The 19709-nt window shown below is 48.7% G+C and overlaps 1 protein-coding gene across 1 annotated transcript in view; it reads left to right on the forward strand.

Annotated features, from left to right (window-relative positions):
* The window catches only part of SLC44A5 (solute carrier family 44 member 5), a 105421-nt gene that overhangs the window by 14466 nt on the left and 71246 nt on the right, over positions 1-19709 (forward strand). The window contains exon 2 of the mRNA XM_063939061.1: positions 1535-1583. Coding sequence (XP_063795131.1) covers positions 1535-1583 — 49 coding nt within the window. The remainder of the gene's footprint in view (positions 1-1534; positions 1584-19709) is intronic.

The raw sequence follows: 19709 nt of genomic DNA on the forward strand, positions 1-19709 counted from the left end.
GTGTCAGTGAGGACAGGGCTGCATGTGACAGGGGCAGTGACATGATGTGAGGAGGGGAATGGAGGCAGCAGGAAGCCACAGACTGAGAGTTATATAGTGTGAGGAGCAGGATCCCCAGCAGCACAGAGTATATCAGGAGATGAGTGATGTGTCAGTGAGGACAGGGCTGCATGTGACAGGGGCAGTGACATGATGTGAGGAGGGGAATGGAGGCAGCAGGAAGCCACAGACTGAGAGTTATATAGTGGGAGGAGCAGGGTCCCCAGCAGCACAGAGTATATCAGGAGATGAGTGATGTGTCAGTGAGGACAGGGCTGCATGTGACAGGGGCAGTGATATGATGTGAGGAGGGGAATGGAGGCAGCAGGAAGTCACAGACTGAGAGTTATATAGTGGGAGGAGCAGGGTCTCCAGCAGCACAGAGTATATCAGGAGATGAGTGATGTGTCAGTGAGGACAGGGCTGCATGTGACAGGGGCAGTGACATGATGTGAGGAGGGGAATGGAGGCAGCAGGAAGCCACAGACTGAGATTTATATAGTGGGAGGAGCAGGATCCCCAGCAGCACAGAGTATATCAGGAGATGAGTGATATGTTAGTGAGGACAGGGCTGCATGTGACAGGGGTAGTGACATGATGTGAGGAGGGGAATGGAGGCAGCAGGAAGCCACAGACTGAGAGTTATATAGTGGGAGGAGCAGGGTCCCCAGCAGCACATAGTAAGTAAAATGATGAGGCTGCTATCAAGCTGGTACACAAAAAGATTTTTAATAAATTAACCTCTATATGAGATTCCAATTGTCTTATTACCGTAGGTTGAATGTTTTTTGTATAATAGATAATTTACTTGTATGAGATGATCTTTATATCCAGGCGTGTTTTGCCTTCACTGATAATTATCCATTCCAGCACTGAATGTTTTCACGTTGATTTATGTGACTAAGGTGACATCACCATGCCTGTCAGACAGGTGATTACATCATTACTCACCTAATATAGGAATGTATGTCACATTCATGTCGCTTATTATGTACCGTCTGAGTGTAATGTTCTCCTGGTGTTGGGTGGCAGTCACACATGTTACACTCTCCACAGATATCTATACATTCTCTGCGTGCTAAACACCTCTAGACGGCTGTGACAATAAAACAATTGTAGGGAATATGAAGGTACAGATTTATGTCTATATGTGATTTGTGCTTCTCGTTCCATTCCAGTCTAATGTTCCTCAATGCAGAAACTGTTTTCCTCTCAATGAGATACACAGATGGTATGCAGATGTATATTATATATACAGAAGAGCTGTGTTCCTTATGGGCATGCCCTTCAAAATGTATAACAGACTGCAGTGTGTACTTTCCCTTGTGCATCCTGTGGCAGTCCAGCTGATGTAGAACCATAAGTACCAGCATACCTTGCCAGAGTATGGGAGCCAAGTTATAGTGAGCCGACACATGTTTCCCAAACCCACCAGAACACAAATATTTATATTATTGTTATTATTAATATTAACCATTGTTGTTCTGTATTGTAGGTGAGCCAAGGAAGTTTGACTCAAAGTTTAAAGGACCCATTGGAAACAGGTACGTTCTTATTACAATGTGTATCTCCGTCACACAATGATCAGAGCCGGCAGCTTCCGTCCATTTCCAAGGAGTCTCCTTCTGTGTAGTTCTGTCCCTGATCAATGCATGTTGGTCCTGATAGTGATTGTGTAATGAACACTCTACACTACACAATCACACTGTGTGCTGGATGTTATTCCCTGTGTGTATGTGTCTCTTCTTTATACTGGTTACTCTCCGCAGTGCCTCTGTCTGCAGTTGTCAGTTTATGATCTATGGGGGGTCATTCCGAGTTGATCGCTCGCTAGCTAGTTTTAGCAGCCGTGAAAACGCTATGCCGCCGCCCACTGGGGAGTGTATATTTAAGCTTAGCAGAAGTGTGAACGCCTGTGCAGCCGAGCTCTGCAAAAACAGTTTGTGCAGTTTCAGAGTAGCTCTGACCCTACTCAGCACTTGCGATCACTTCAACCTATTCGTGTCCGGATTTGACGTTCGCCCAGCGAACGCCCAGCCATGCCTGCATTTTTTCAGACACGCCTGTGTTTTCACAAACACTCCCTGACACCCAGTAACGCCCCCTTCCTGTCAATCTTCTTGCTGCCGTCAGTGCGAAGTAAAACTTCGCTAGAACCTGAGCACAACCACAAAGAGCTTTGTACCCGTACGTCGCGCGTGCGCATTGCGGGGCATACACATGCGCAGAAATGCCGTTTTTTCACCTGATCGCTGCACTGCGAAAATCGGCAGCGAGCGATCAACTCGGAATGACCCCCTAGGTGTATAGGTACCTGCGCAGTCCTACTTTTCTGTGCTGTGAGGTGGATCTATTTATCAGTGTCTTCCCTTAGATCTTATTCCCCCATTCTGCAGTCACACAGCTTTAGAACCCCTCTCTCACAGGTCTGTTACCTCCTCCTTACCAACCTTAGTAATAATCTGCACCTTTCTCACTCAGGACCTACCCACAACCCAGGTCCACTCTCTCGTCACCCACTTGAACTACTGCAACCTCCTGCTCACTGGCCTTCCCATCTACTGCCTTTCCCCTCTTCAATCTGTGCAGAATGCAGGGTCGAGGCTCATCTTCCTCTTCCTTTGCCCCTCATCCACCGCTCCTCTCTTCATGTTCTTCCCCTTCCCTGCAGAAGTCACCTGAAGGTGCGTATACTCACGTGCATGGCCCTCACCAATGCTTCCTACTAACCCCATAACTAGATACACACCAGCTCAACCTCTCTGCGCCACTTTTTACCAAACCTCACACCTCACATTCCGTCCTTTATCTATTGCTCCCATTGTGCCATGCCTCCTCAGACCCCTCCTCAGACCCCTCCTCAGACCAGGCTCTCCCCTGTCCTACCTTCCAAACCTACATCCCAAAAACATTTTCACTTTTACAGATGGAGGGACGTGAACAAAAACTTACCTGCCCTATGGTCTTAGCGATTGTGCTGATGTCGTATCAAGTTTTATAATACAGATGCATCCTCTTACATCCGGCCTCGATACACCATGCAGCACAAGATGCCTGGCGTGAGTGAGTCGCCAGGTTCCGTGCAACTCTGTCTTTTTTTTACAATTAGCAACGCTCTGCGACGAGTATGCACCAGACAACTGTGCTGATTAATATGATATATGACCCCTGTATACTGTGTGTGGCGGAGTTTGTATAAGGAGCAGAACAGAACTTGTATTGGAGAACAGCTGCTGCATTCTAGTACTTCGTGTACAGAGTTAGAGACTCAGTTGCACACAGATATACAAGTTATAACATTACTCAGTATAGTCTCCTTGTGCGTCCTAGCCACATTGCGTTGCATTTTTGCCAAAGAAAATGCAAAAAGAGACGTCCGGCGCTAGAAGAGTTTTGTGGGACCTAAATTGGGGGCTGTTTGGTGTGATTGCAGCAAAGATGTACGCCTGAATTGTGAACATCACAATGCGGTTGTACTGCTAATTAAAGTGTTGTAATAGTATGGGGTAATTAGCTGGTAGAGGGGTGTTTTGGTGCAGTGTTTATGTGCTAATTCAGAATTCACGCACAACTTTTAAGGTAAGTAAATGAAATAGTGCTTTACAGTCAGCATAAAATCAGGAACACAATAATAAACACCTAGCCCATAGAGGGCAAATAACGCACTTCACTTGGGCAGCTAATCTGCAAAGACAAAAATCCCTCAAAGTCTTTCCAGACCTGTCTCTCACAGGTATAGTTAGCCTGGCCTGGCTTGACTGCCACAGCTGCTCACACGTATCCAGTCCCTGCTTCCTTGCAGGTAATATAGGCTCCGGCCTACTCATATTCAGCCTCACTGTCTGCACTGCTTCCTTGCAGGTAATATAGGTTCTAGCCTACTCATATTCAGCCTCACTGTCTGCACTACTTCCTTGCAGGTAATATAGGTTCTGGCCTACTCATATTCAGCCTCACTGTCTGCACTACTTCCTTGCAGGTAATATAGGTTCTGGTCTACTCATATTCAGCCTCACTGTCTGCGATGCATCCTTGCAGGTAATATAGGCTCCGGCCTACTCATATTCAGCCTCACTGTGGCCATCATTCCGAGTTGTTCGCTCGTTAGTTTTTTTCGCAACGGAGCGATTTGACGCAAACTGCGCATGCGCAATGTTCGCAGTGCATCTGCGCCAAGTAAATTTGCTAAAAAGTTTGGTATTTTACTCACGGCTTAACGAAGAAATTTCTTCGTTCTGGTGATCGGAGTGTGATTGACAGGAAGTGGGTGTTTCTGGGCGGAAACTGGCCGTTTTATGGGCGTGTGCGAAAAAACGCTGGCGTTTCAGGGAAAAACGCGGGCGTGTCTGAAGAAACGGGGGAGTGTCTGGGCGAACGCTGGGTGTGTTTGTGACGTCAAACCAGGAACGAAACTGACTGAACTGATCGCAATGGCAGAGTAAGTCTGGAGCTACTCAGAAACTGCTAAGAAATTTCTATTCGCAATTCTGCAAATCTTTTGTTCGCAATTCTGCTAAGCTAAGATGCACTCCCAGAGGGCGGCGGCTTAGCGTGTGCAATGCTGCTAAAAGCAGCTAGCAAACGAACAACTCGGAATGAGGGCCCGTGTGCGCTGCTTCCTTGCAGGTATTATAGGCTCCGGCCTACTCATATTCAGCCTCACTGTATGCGCTGCTTCCTTGAAGGTAATATAGGCTCCGGCCTACTCATATTCAGCCTCACTGTATGCGCTGCTTCTTTGCAGGTAATATAGGCTCTGGCCTACTCATATTCAGCCTCACTGTATGCGCTGCTTCCTTGCAGGTAATATAGGCTCTGGCCTACTCATATTCAGCCTCACTGTATGCGCTGCTTCCTTGCAGGTAATATAGGCTCCGGCCTACTCATATTCAGCCTCACTGTCTGCGCTGCTTCCTTGCAGGTAATATAGGCTCTGGCCTACTCATATCCAGCCTCACTGTCTGCGCTGCTTTCTTGCAGGTAATATAGGCTCTGGCCTACACATAATCAGCCTCACTGTATGCGCTGCTTTCTTGCAGGTAATATAGACTCCGGCCTACTCATATTCAGCCTCACTGTCTGCGCTGCTTCCTTGCAGGTAATATAGACTCCGGCCTACTCATATTCAGCCTCACTGTATGCGCTGCTTCCTTGCAGGTATTATAGCCTCTGGCCTACTCATATTCAGCCTCACTGTCTGCGCTGCTTCCTTGCAGGTAATATAGACTCCGGCCTACTCATATTCAGCCTCACTGTATGCGCTGCTTCCTTGCAGGTATTATAGGCTCTGGCCTACTCATATTCAGCCTCACTGTCTGCGCTGCTTCCTTGCAGGTAACACAGGATCTTGGCTGGCTGCCCCAGCTCCACAAATGCAGTTTCACAGTCTTCAGAGTTTTAGGGTTCTCTCTACCTCTTGTAGGTCTGAGCCCATGCTTCCTAGCCACCAGTGGCTTCCCAGCCCACATTGGTCTCCGACTGCAGTCCCACCTGGGCTGTCTGACTGTCCTCCAGCCTCCCCTGGGCTCTATGCAATTGCAAAGGGCAGCCTCTAGGTGTAATTACACACTCCTTTTCTTCTCTGTGTGGGCGGATCCCCCCTGTCCCACACAGAATATGCTGCTCACCAGCGCCCTCTCTGGTGATACTGCCACAGCACTATAACCGCACATCCTAACTTTAAACGTTCTGATAAAGGAGCATATTTAAAGCTAAATTGGAGAAACACAGATAATGGGGCAGATGTATTAAGCTGGAGAAGGCATAAGGAAGTGATAAACCAGTGATAAGTGCAAGGTGATAAACGCACCAACCAATCAGCTCCTAACTGTAAATTTACATATTGGAGCTGATTGACTGGTGCGTTTATCACGTTGCACTTATCACTGGTTTATCACTTCCTTATGCCTTCTCCAGGTTAATACATCTGCCCCAATATGTTTTAAGTGACATTACAATCGTGTTTGGATAATGGGGCTACATACCCTCCCACTGGGCATTGAAATGTACACGGGTCATCACCTATACCCAGCACAGACAAATTTATTTTAAACCAGTTCACTAGCTCCTAATGACGTACTATGGTACGAGGCATGAGGCACGTTTTATCAGTGTGGTCTATTGAGCTCTCCAAGATTGTAAAATCATCAACCTAATTAATACGGAAACGTTTTCCATCATTTAATACAGGGTGCAGGGCAGGGCATGTATTTGGCAGCGGAGAGAGATTTTAGTGACTAACAAATCCCAGTAAGACCACTTTGCATGCCCCGCGCTTTCTTCACAAACAACTCTCAAGCTGTCTGATCTGTTTTCCCTGCCAAAGTGGCAGGATTGTGCGAAGCCGACAGATGCCGCCACTTAAAAGGATCCGGAAGAATTCCAGAAATGTATCTATTAGAGCATATTTTTGTAGCAGCGATGCCCCCACAGTCTCTCTAACGTTACAATGACATCGATTCATTCCCAGCGCTCACTGATATTGTGTCGTTTCCATGTGATTCACCGTGTTCCGACCAGCTTAATGAATACAGAGCAGCCTCATCTGTTTTTACAGCTCCGCCAATATACTACAGGGCTGTGCGAGAGGCAAAATGAGAGATATAACATTTACAGCAGAGGATAAATGGTCCTCGGTAATGTTCTCTGCTCTGTACTGCTGCATAGTCATAAAGAGGGGCAGCAATAAAACGCCTTTAGTGCCGGACAGTCATTGTAACCCAGTATAGGCTGTACTTAAAGGAAAACGCCACCTACTACCAGGTAACGAGGTACCTGTAGTCACATGACACGAGATCTGCAGTGTGCTGTAAATATATTATTGTGTTCAATGCAGAGAAGTGACCCTTATCTGCTACTATTTCCAACGGTAATAATAATAATCCTATCTAATAAAAGCCTAACGCTGCTCCTCACCTATGTGGGGGGGGGGGGGGATTCAAGTGTTTTGCATGCCGGCTGTCTGATGACTTACACAGGTTCTGTGGCTGGTTGTCTTCAAGCCTGTATTTCACCTGGTTTTAATCAGCCACAGAACCTGCGTAATACATAACGTCCTGGCTTACAGTAGTATGGTGAGCCTAATTATGAGCATCTATTTATACAGCGCTCGCTTAGTCCAGTGCGCTTTACAATCAGATGTAGAGTTGAGCACATTTTGCATGAACACATATATATATATATATATATATATATATATATATAAATGTGCTCTGAAAACGATGCATAAGGAAGTTTTAGGCTTGGAGAGAAAAGAGTGTGGAATGATTGGTCGACGGGGTCAAACGGTCGACGTGTAGCATGTTGACATTCATCATGGCTACCAGGATGATATGTTGACCAGATGAAATGTCTACAATCCGTCCCTGGTGGTCTAGTGGTTTCTTACCTTCTCCTGGCGGCAGAAGCAGCGCCAGCGTCTTCCCTCCGGGTCCCATTGGTGCTGTAACAGTCATTTCTGCTGCAAACCTGTGATGCTGCTGTGTTCCAGTGACTATTTCTCTCCCTATATCTAATCCATAGCACTAGGTCGCTAGTGATGTCTTCCATGGCCCTGCAGCAGGGCCAACCAGAAGACGTCGCTAGTGACCTGCGGGAGCGCGCAATCACAGGTACACATTGCCCGAAGTAGGAGATTTTTCCTGCTGAAATCTCGCTAGTGTGTACCTAGCTTAACTCTCCTGCCCACAGCCTCATTCTAACACCCCCTCCCGAAGCCTAACCCTAACCTCCCCCACAGCCTAACCTCCTCTCCCATAGCCTAACCCTAACCCTCCCCCTGTAACCTAACCCTGCCCTCCCACAGCCTAACCCTAACCCTCCCCTCCCACAGCCTAACCCTAACCCTCCCCCTGCAACCTAACCCTCCCCTCCCACAGCCTAACCCTATCCCTCCCCCTGCAACCTAACCCTCCCCTCCCACAGCCTAACCCTAACCCTCCCCTCCCACAGCCTAACCCTAACCTCCGCTCCCACAGCCTAACCCTCCCCTCCCACAGCCTAACCCTCCCGCTGCAACCTAACCCTCCCCTCCCACAGCCTAACCCTAACTCTCCCCTCCCACTGCCTAACCCTAACCTTGCCCTCCCACAGCCTAACCCTAATCCTCCCTCTGCAACCTAACCCTCCCCTCCCACAGCCTAACCAATTCTCTCCCCTCCCACTGCCTAACCCTAATCCTCCCCCTGCAACCTAACCCTGCCCTCCCCCACAGCCTACCCTCCTCTCCCATAGCCTAACCCTAATCCTCCCTCTTCAACATAACTAGTGATGTGCACCGGACATTTTTCGGGTTTTGTGTTTTGGTTTTGGATTCGGTTCCGCGGCCGTGTTTTGGATTCGGACGCGTTTTGGCAAAACCTCCCTGAATTTTTTTTGTCGGATTCGGGTGTGTTTTGGATTCGGGTTTTTTTTTTACAAAAACCCCTCAAAAACAGCTTAAATCATAGAATTTGGGGGTCATTTTGATCCCGTAGTATTATTAACCTCAATAACCATAATTTCCAATCATTTCCAGTCTATTCTGAACACCTCACACCTCACAATATTATTTTTAGTCCTAAAATTTGCACCGAGGTCGCTGGATGACTAAGCTAAGCGACCCAAGTGGCCGAAACAAACACCTGGCCCATCTAGGAGTGGCACTGCAGTGTCAGACAGGATGGCACTTCAAAAAAATAGTCCCCAAACAGCACATGATGCAAAGAAAAAAAGAGGCGCAATGAGGTAGCTGTGTGACTAAGCTAAGCGACCCAAGTGGCCGACACAAACACCTGGCCCATCTAGGAGTGGCACTGCAGTGTCAGACAGGATGGCACTTCAAAAAAATAGTCCCCAAACAGCACATGAAGCAAAGAAAAAAAGAGGCGCAATGAGGTAGCTGTGTGACTAAGCTAAGTGTGACCCAAGTGACCGACACAAACACCTGGCCCATCTAGGAGTGGCACTGCAGTTTTCTAGCGAGAGGATGAGCGCTTCCATCCTCATGTGAAGCTGAACCACTAGCCATGAACATAGGCCAGGGCCTCAGCCGTTCCTTGCCACTCCGTGTCGTAAATGGCATATTGGCAAGTTTACGCTTCTCCTCAGACGCTTTTAATTTTGCTTTTTGGGTCATTTTACTGAACTTTTGTTTTTTGGATTTTACATGCTCGCTACTATGACATTGGGCATCGGCCTTGGCAGACGACGTTGATGGCATTTCATCGTCTCGGCCATGACTAGTGGCAGCAGCTTCAGCACGAGGTGGAAGTGGATCTTGATCTTTCCCTATTTTACCCTCCACATTTTTGTTCTCCATTTTTAAATGTGTGGAATTATATGCCAGTAATATATCAATAGCAATGGCCTACTACTATATATACTGCGCACAACTGAAATTTATTTATTTTATTTATTTATTAACAGTTTCTTATATAGCGCAGCAAATTCCGTTGCGCTTTACAATTTGAAATAACAATTACAAACTGGGTGATAACAGTCATAGAGGTAGGAAGGCCCTGCTCGCAAGCTTACAATCTATAGGCATATGTACATAAGGAAAGGTGCTATCTATTGCATAGAATGAGAAGACATGTGAGGATATGTGTGGACTGTACAGAGTGGATGTAATTTGATAGCAAGGTTTATGAAAGTTATGTGGGCGGTTCAGGAATTTGATACGCTTGCCTAAAGAGGTGAGTTTTGAGGGAACGCTTGAAGGTTTGGAGACTAGAGGAGAGTCTTATTGTGTGTGGTAGGGCATTCCACAGAGTGGGTGCAGCCCGATGAAAGTCCTGCAGTCGTGAGTGGGAGCGAGTAATGAGTGTGGATGAGAGACGCAGGTCTTGTGAAGAGCGCAGAGGTCGGGTTGGGAGATATTTTGTGATAAGCAAAGTGATGTACGTTGGTGTAGTTTGGTTAATGGCCTTGTGTGTGAGAAATGCACCACAGGTATGGATGGATAGTATACTTGTTGACACAGAGGTAGGTAGAGGGGTAGAGGGGTGTACCGGCGGGAGTACGGGTGACCGGCGTTCTCCTGACCGCCGGTCACCTTACCGACGCCGGGATCCCGGCAGCATACCGACTCCGGGATCCCGGCGGGAAGGGCGAGTGCAGCAAGCCCCTTGCGGGCTCGCTGCGCTTGCCACGCTGCGGGCTCGGTGGCGACCTGCGGTCGCCACGGGTTCTATTCCCACTCTATGGGTGTCGTGGACACCCACGAGTGGAAATAGTCCCTGTTGGTCGGCATGCCGACCATCGGGATAGTGAGCCATCGGGCTCACGGAGGAGGTCATGTGACTGTCGGTCAGCCGACCGGCGGTCACATGACTACCACCCAGGTAGAGCAGTGGCCTACTGTACCGTACTGCTATATATTATATACTGGTGGTCAGCAAAATTATGCACTGTACTCCTACTATATACTACAATGCAGCACAGATATGGAGCGTTTTTCAGGCAGAGAACGTATAATACTGGTGGTCACTGGTCAGCAAAACTCTGCACTGTACTCCTCCTATATAATACTGCTGGTCCCCAGTCCCTACAATAAAGCAGTGTGAGCACAGATATATGCAGCACACTGAGCACAGATATGGAGTGTTTTTCAGGCAGAGAACGTATAATACTGGTGGTCACTGGTCAGCAAAACTCTGCACTGTACTCCTCCTATATAATACTGCTGGTCCCCAGTCCCTACAATAAAACAGTGTGAGCACAGATATATGCAGCACACTGAGCACAGATATAGAGCGTTTTTCAGACAGAGAACGTATAATACTGGTGGTCACTGGTCAGCAAAACTCTGCACTGTACTCCTCCTATATAATACTGCTGGTCCCCAGTCCCCACAATAAAGCAGTGAGCACAGATATTTGCAGCCACCTGAATAAAACTGAGAGGACGCCAGCCACGTCCTCTCACTATCATTTCCAATGCACGAGTGAAAAATGGCGGCGACGCGCGGCTCCTTATATAGAATCCGAATCTCGCGAGAATCCGACAGCGGGATGATGACGTTCGGGCGCGCTCGGGTTAACCGAGCAAGGCGGGAAGATTCGAATCTGCTTCGGAAACGTGTAAATTGGGTGAAGTTCGGGGGGGTTCGGATTCCGAGGAACCGAACCCGCTCATCACTAAACATAACCCTGCCCTTCCACAGCCTAACCCTAACCTCCCCTCCCACAGCCTAACCCTAACCTCCCCTCCCACAGTCTTTATTTTCAACGGGGACTATTACCCAATGTACCAAACTCTGAAAATCCTATGGAGGCATAGTAGCAGGAAAGAGATCTAGTGATCTCTCTGTTGCAGCCTCCGCCAGATGCCGGCTCCGATTCCACAAACTGGCGGTGCGCGCGTGCGTTTGTGAAAAACTGCCGGTGATGTAACTCCCAGGGAGTGTGGTCCCTGCAGGTCTCACTTAGGGGGTCATTCCGAGTTGTTCGCTCGCAAGCTGCTTTTAGCAGCTTTACACACGCTAAGCCGCCGCCTACTGGGAGTGAATCTTAGCTTATCAAAATTGCGAACGAAAGATTAGCAGAATTGCGAATAGACAGTTCTTAGCAGTTTCTGAGTAGCTCCAGACTTACTCGGCATCTGCGATCAGTTCAGTCAGAGTCGTTCCTGGTTTGACGTCACAAACACACCCAGCGTTCGCCCAGACACTCCCCCGTTTCTCCAGCCACTCCCGCGTTTTTCCCAGAAACGGTAGCGTTTTTTCGCACACACCCATAAAACGGCCAGTTTCCGCCCAGTAACACCCACTTCCTGTCAATCACACTACGATCGCCAGAACGAAGAAAAAACCTCGTAATGCCGTGAGTAAAATACCTAACTGCATAGCAAATTTACTTGGCGCAGTCGCACTGCGGACATTGCGCATGCGCATTAGCGACTAATCGCTCCGTTGCGAGAAAAAAATAACGAGCGAACAACTCGGAATGACCCCCTTAGTACATAGTGGGGATATTGGGGGTCATTCCGAGTTGATCGTAGCTGTGCTAAATTTAGCACAGCTACGTTCATTCACACTGACATGCGGGGGGGGGGGGGCGCCCAGCACAGGGCTATCCCGCCCCGCATGTCAGTGCCGCCCCCCCCCCCCCGCCCCCGCAAACGTGCAAAGCCATAGCACAGGGGTGATGACTTTGCTCTTCAAGTGTAGCTCCCGACCAGTGCAGCTTAGCGTGCTGGCTGGGAGCTACTCATCGCTCCCCGGCCTGCAGCGGCTGCGCGTGACGTCACGCAGCCGCTGCGGCCCGCCCCCCATTCGGTTCGGCCATGCCTGCGTTGGCCAGACTGCACCGCCAAAACTGTGGCCAAACGCCGCCATTTCGCCCCGCGATCGCCTCTGTCTGTCAATTAGGCAGAGGCGATCGCATCCCTGCTACTATGGCGCCGGCGCATGCGCAGTAGGGACCCATTCGCTCTGCTGCGTTAAAATGCAGCGAGCGAACGGGTCAGGATGACCCCCATTGTCATTAACAATGACAATATCTGCCGCGAAATGGAGTGTGAATAATTGCAGCAGTGCCACGATTTTTAATACATAGGTGGTCATTCCGAGTTGATCACTAGCTGAAAATGTTCTCTGCGCTGCGATTAAGGAAAAAATGGCAGTTCTGTGCATGCGTATGCAGCGCAGTGCGCACGCGCGTCGTACTATTACAACGAACGATGTAGTTTCACACAGGGTCTAGCGAAGCTTTTCAGTCACACTGCTGGCTGCAGAGTGATTGACAGGAAGGGGGTGTTTCTGGGTGTCAACTGACCGTTTTCAGGGAGTGTTCGAAAAAACGCAGGCGTGCCAGGAAAAACGCAGGCGTGGCTGGGAGAACGCAGGGCGTGTTTGTGACGTCAAATCCAGAACTAAACAGTCTGAAGTGATCGCAAGCGCTGAGTAGGTTTTGAGCTACTCTGAAACTGCGCAAAATAATTTTGTAGCTGCTCTGTGATCCTTTCGTTCGCACTTCTGCTAAGGTAAAATACACTCCCAGTGGGAGGCGGCATAGCGTTTGCACGGCTGCTAAAAACAGCTAGCGAGCGATCAACTCGGAATGACCCCCCATAGTGCGCTTGTAGAGATCCCTGAAACCGGGGAGTGTAGGCAGGTATGACCTAACGGGAGCAGTTCCGAAAAAAATCACTGTCGGAGCGCTGTCGCGTGTTTGACAGACAGTTATTTGCGTGAAATGAAACGCTCTGCGCTGACACGCGCCTTTCATGTCAGAGACTTTGTGTGTGTGGTGCAGCCAAGCCAATGCTTTGCCATAAAGATCTCTATATGGTATCCGGACTCTAGGTCGACACTGGTTAGGTTGACACATGAAATAGGTTGACGCGACCATTAGGTTGACGTGAACAAGATCGACATGGAAAAGGTCGACATGCGTTTTTGACTTTTTGAATTTTTTTTTTTTACTTTTTCATACTTTACGATCCATGTGGACTACAATTGGGAACAGTAACCTGCGAGCCATGCAAGGGGACACGGTGCACTAATTGGGGTTCCCCGTCACTTTACGAAGAAAACGACACCAAAACCCCCCATAAAAAACTCATGTCGACCCATTTCCAGTGTCGACCTAGTCACTGTCGACCAATAGGTGTCAACCTAATGTGTGTCGACCTAGACAGTGTCGACCCTGAGTCCCAGACCCCTCTATATACTAAATGTATCTTCTATGGAATCGTCGCCTAGGTATTTAACGGCTGGCGATAACGATGTGTTAATCCTATGCTGTAATAAATAGTGTAAAACTGCTCTAATCAAGCTGGTAACAATCCTCAGGTGCTGCGGGAGGGCGTTACTCTAGACAAGAAATACAAAAGGGATTTTTCCCACGCACTCTGCTGGCTGTAAGTAAGAAGAACTATGGCCCTCATTCCGAGTTGATCGGTCGCAAGGCGAATTTAGCAGAGTTACACACGCTAAGCCGCCGCCTACTGGGAGTGAATCTTAGCTTCTTAAAATTGCGACCGATGTATTCGCAATATTGCGATTACTAACTACTTAACAGTTTCAGAGTAGCTCTAGACTTACTCTGCCTGTGCGATCAGTTCAGTGCTTGTCGTTCCTGGTTGACGTCACAAACACACCCAGCGTTCGCCCAGGCACTCCCACCGTTTCTCCGGCCACTCCTGCGTTTTTTCCGGAAACGGTAGCGTTTTCAGCCACACGCCCCTAAAACGCCGTGTTTCCGCCCAGTAACACCCATTTCCTGTCAATCACATTACGATCGCCGGAGCGAAGAAAAAGCCGTGAGTAAAAATACTTTCTTCATAGTAAAGTTACTTGGCGCAGTCGCAGTGCGAATATTGCGCATGCGTACTAAGCGGATTTTCACTGCGATGCGATGAAAAATACCGAGCGAACAACTCGGAATGAGGGCCTATATACTATGTAATAATAGGAAATTTAGAGCTCTTCGTTACATATGTTTTGCAAAAGATATGATAAGCCTCCAGGCCACTTCACGGCTGCTCTATTACTGGAGGTCCCTAACTAAGCATAAGTCCAGGGTTTGGACCCCACAAAGTCGGCTCAGGCCCGACCACCCTAGGGCAGCACACCATTGAAATACTAAAGTGTTAATATGTGTTAAGAAAGAAGCAGAAGCTATGGGTTAGAAAGTGCTACAGAAATAAGGGTGTTAATAAAATACTCAAAAGAGTAATATTAGTGAAAAAATAGGAGTGTTACATAAGTGCTAAATAAATAATATGGCGTGCTACCCCAAGGTAGCCCAGTCACACCAGACCTGGGGGGTACCACTCCCCAAACTCATACACAGCATCATAATAATAATAATAATAATAATAATAATAATCACTATGGGTCATACAATTGCTTAATGTACTGCCACATGATAATGGCACATACAAAACATATCCAGATTGAGAGCTAGCTTACCTGGAGGCACCCCTGTATCCTCCAAATGGCACCACAGGACCCAGCATGCCCTCCTAATGCTGGCTCCATCCAGTGCCGTTTCTAGCGGCGGGCGAGCCGTGCAACCGCACGGGGCGCCCGCCGCGGCACTTTGTGTGTCCGTAATCTCCTCTCCTCCCTCTTCCCGAGCGCTCCTGCTCGGGGGGCGGAGTTTCGCGGAATGACGCGTTTGCGTCGTGACATCACGACGCAAACGCGTCATTCCGCGAAGCCCCGCCCCCCGAGCAGGAGCGCTCGGGGAGAGGGAGGAGAGGAGATTAGCCTGGAAGGAGGAGGCGGCCGGCGCGAGGGACGTGAGGCGGCGGGACCCGAAGAGCGGGAAGATGTAAGTATTATCTCTATCTTTCTCTCTCTCCCCCTTCCTTCCCCCCCACTTGACACCTGCCTGCCGCACTGTGTAAAATGGGGATACCTGCCTGCCGCACTGTGTAAAATGGGGATACCTGCCTGCCGCACAGTGTAAAATGGGGATACCTGCCTGCCGCACTGTGTAAAATGGGGATACCTGCCTGCCGCACTTTGTAAAATGGGGGCACCTGCCTGCGTACTGTGTAAAATGGGGATATCTGCCTGCCGCACTGTGTAAAATGGGATACCTGCCTGCCGCACTGTGTAAAATGGGATACCTGCCTGCCGCACTGTGTAAAATGGGGGCACCTGCCTGCGTACTGTGTAAAATGGGGATATCTGCCTTCCGCACTGTGTAAAATGGGGATATCTGCCTGCCGCACTTTGTAAAATGGGGACACCTGCCTGCCGTGCTGTGTAAAATGGGGGCACGTGCCTGCCGCGCTGTGTAATATGGGGATATCTGCCTGCCGTACTGTGTAAAATGGGGATACCTGCCTGCCGCACTTTGTAAAATGGGGACACCTGCCTGCGTACTGTGTAAAATGGGGATATCTGCCTACCATACTGTGTAAAATGGGGATACCTGCCTGCCGCACTGTGTAAAATCAAATGGGGATACCTGCCTGCCGCACTTTGTAAAATGGGGACACCTGCCTGCCGCGCTGTGTAAAATGGGGACACCTGCCTGCTGCGCTGTGTAAAATGGGGACACTTGCCTGCTGTAATGTGTAAAATGGGGACTTTTTTTATTTTTATTTTTCCCCCCTGTGGTGGGCGTGATGATATCAGACGAGGCCACGCCCACTTTAATGAGACCACACCCATTTTAATCAGGCCACACACCCTTGTCGGCGCGCGCATGCTTTTTTTTTTTTATAGCAATGGGGGGGGGGGGGGGTGGGGGCGCATTTTGAAATCTCACACTGGGAGCCAAATTGTCTAGAAACGGCCCTGGCTCCATCTATGCCTCACTGAACTGCAATAAATGATGGCAAACTGCTCTAATCAAGCTGGTAGCAATCCTCAGGTGCTGCGGGAGGGGGTTACTCTGGACAAGAAAAACAAAATGGATTTTTCCCACACACTCTGCTGGCTGTTAGTAAGAAGAACTATATTGGGGTTCCCCGTCACTTTACGAAGAAAACGACACCAAACCCCCCCATAAAAAACTCACGTCGACCCATTTCCAGTGTCGACCTAGTCACTGTCGACCAATAGGTGTCAACCTAATGTGTGTCGACCTAGACAGTGTCGACCCTGAGTCCCAGACCCCTCTATATACTAAATGTTTCTTCTATGGAATCGTCGCCTAGGTAATTAACGGCTGGCGATAACGATGTGTTAATCCTATGCTGTGTAAAGTGAAATATTACAGAGGTTATTTTTAGTGCCGCAACATCTCACAGCCGCGCTCAGAAGTCGCTGTTCTGCCTCCTCGCATGCAGCAATCAGCGATGAAAAATGACCCCATATACCGTATACTGGGGGTCATTTCGAGTTGATCGCTAGCTGCTGTTGTTCGCTGCATAGCGATCAGTGAAAAAAACAGCTAATCTGCGCATGCGTATGCACCGCAATGCGCACACGCGTCGTACGGGTACGAAGTCCTTTGTGGTTTTGCACTGGTTCTAGCGACGATTCCAATCGCACAGCTGAACGCAAGGAGATTGACAGGAGGTGGGAGTTTCGGGGTGTCAACTGACCGTTCTCTGGGAGTGTTTGGAAAAACGCAGGCGTGGCCGGGCGGGTATCTGACATCATTACCGTGTCACTCGTCGCAGCAATCATCGCACAGGATAAGTAACTACAGGGCTGGTCTTGTTTTGCACAGAATGTGTTTGCAGGCGCTCTGCTGCACAGGCGTTCACAGTCCTGCAAAGCGAGAATACACTCCCCCGTGGGCGGCGACTATGCGTTTGCACAGCTGCTAAAAACTGCGATCAACTCGGAATGAGGGCCACTGTACGTCGTTTGCTGCTCGTATCAGCGTTATCAGCAATGCAAACAACAGTGGCCCTCATTCCGAGTTGATCGCTCGCAAGGCGATTTTAGCAGAGTTACACACGCTAAGCCGCCGCCTACTGGGAGTGAATCTTAGCTTCTTAAAATTGCAACCGATGTATTCGCAATATTGCGATTACTAACTACTTAGCAGTTTCAGAGTAGCTTCAGACTTACTCTGCCTGTGCGATCAGTTCAGTGCTTGTCGTTCCTGGTTAACGTCACAAACACACCCAGCGTTCGCCCAGGCACTCCCACCGTTTCCCCGGCCACTCCTGCGTTTTTTCCGGAAACGGTAGCGTTTTTATCCACACGCCCATAAAACGTCCTGTTTCCGCCCAGTAACACCCATTTCCTGTCAATCACATTACGATCGCCGGAGCGATGAAAAAGCCGTGAGTAAAAATACTATCTCCATTGTAAAATTACTTGGCGCAGTCGCAGTGCGAATATTGCGCATGCGTACTAAGCGGAATTTCACTGCGATGCGATGAAAAATACCGAGCGATCAACTCGGAATGAGGGCCAGTGTGACAATCATTTATTGGCTGTGTACTTTTTAATCTTTTAATAATATCGCCTGAGAATATACATATTGCATCTCAGCATCCTGCCGCCCATGGAAATCCACAAACCTGGCGTAAAATCGCCCAGTTCGCGTTCTGAAATATCTCTATTGCACCTTCCAGATTTGTTTCGTCAGTTTTCCTTTTCTTCATATACTGTAAGTGTGAAGCGTACAAAGCCTACAACTCGTCACAATGTGCAGGAGGTGTTCTGCTCATGTGCGAGACGTGCCATATTCGCGTGGAAACCGCCATCCATAGTGTAAACGAGGACACAAACCTGCAGCGTCGCATTTCTGCATGATATAGTTACAGTGTTGTCCACACCATCATCAATATCACACCTATAATAAATGGCGCTATATAAGGATTATTTATTTCCAGTTTTAAACATATGGGGATGACGAGTGTACCAGCAACCAAGTGCTCAAAGAGTCCTGTGTCTGGTAACCAAATTCCAAGGGGGCATATACGCCAGTGCCGAGCCAAGTGGCAACCTGCCAGTCTGTCCCAGTGGCGTCCGTAACCGGGTACAATGACAACCGCCGTCTTCGCCAAGTCCTAGAGTTCTCCCCCTTTTTCCAGTGATAACCAATTAGCCCCCTTCCCTTATCCAGAACAGGCTGTGACGCACATCAGCTGCAAGAGTTACTATACTTACTTACAAGATTTAATGTATCATTAATAGATATATCTCATTTAAAAATGAGAACACATAGGACCCTATTCAGTAAGGATTGCAAATTCAGCTTTTTAGCAGAAATTGCAATCCTTTTGTTCGCATGCTGGGGCCGAACATCGCAGGGCAGCGTGTTCGCAGAAAGTAAGAAATCCTCCTGCCGGCGCAGGAGGGTCGCCGCCTTCTCCGTGATCGGAGCGGCTGTGTGGGACGCCACACAGCCGCCCCAATCACTCCCACGCCCCCGTTTGATCTGCCATGCCTCAGTTCCAGTAACGCTGCCCCCACAACGCTCCATCTCCCCCTAGGAATCGGAGCGTTGCCGCCCCCCTCCAGCCCCACGAACGCCTCTGCCTGATTGACAGAGTGCCCGCAACAACATTGTATTTTTTGCGGTTGGATCGCAACCTGAATAGATCCCATAGTTCACATAATACCGCACAATGCAAATTTATTGGTATAGTTTTAGTTTAATAAACATTTTGGGGGCTAACTGGGTGGAACTGGACACCGGTGGGCGTTGGCAGGTAGCGTAAGATTGCCTGCGGCAGTGCGTCTTACGCAACCAGTATCAGTGACTCTCCAATAAGATGCCACATCTCCCTGCCCCTCCCCTGGTACCTCCCGATCAGCGTCCCATACATTCCTGCTACTCTGCGCCTAAATTCGATTTATAAACAAAATCAGGACACATGCGCGCTGCGACTCAGACACATGCGCAAACAATCATTGGCCGGAAAAGTGAGAACAAGGCCCGTTGTGTCTTATTTCTTTGTGTTAACAAATAACTAAGACGTAATGTATACATTCAGTAACGCGTTGTGTTCCTTATTCTATATTTTATCGACTTAAATCTTTGCTTATCTGGCTGAACATATTCTCCGAGCCCTTTGTCGTTCTTTGTCGCTGGAGTGAAATGTCAGGAATTATTTAGGAACTGGGAAATGCGGCTTTCACCTTGTGATAAGATCTAATTGCTTTGCTCCACATCCTGGCTGCTATCAGCTCCATGACGGCTTCTAGACGGAATCAGGCCTCGGCCTGGCAGCCTCCTTTTCTCTGCCGTTACAAAGTGCAATTTTAATATTTAATACGGCTCATGTTAAGTTTTTTTGTGACACCTCCTATTTCTTGCCGG

Source organism: Pseudophryne corroboree, chromosome 9, assembly GCF_028390025.1.
Source record: "Pseudophryne corroboree isolate aPseCor3 chromosome 9, aPseCor3.hap2, whole genome shotgun sequence".
Lineage (NCBI taxonomy): Eukaryota > Metazoa > Chordata > Amphibia > Anura > Myobatrachidae > Pseudophryne > Pseudophryne corroboree.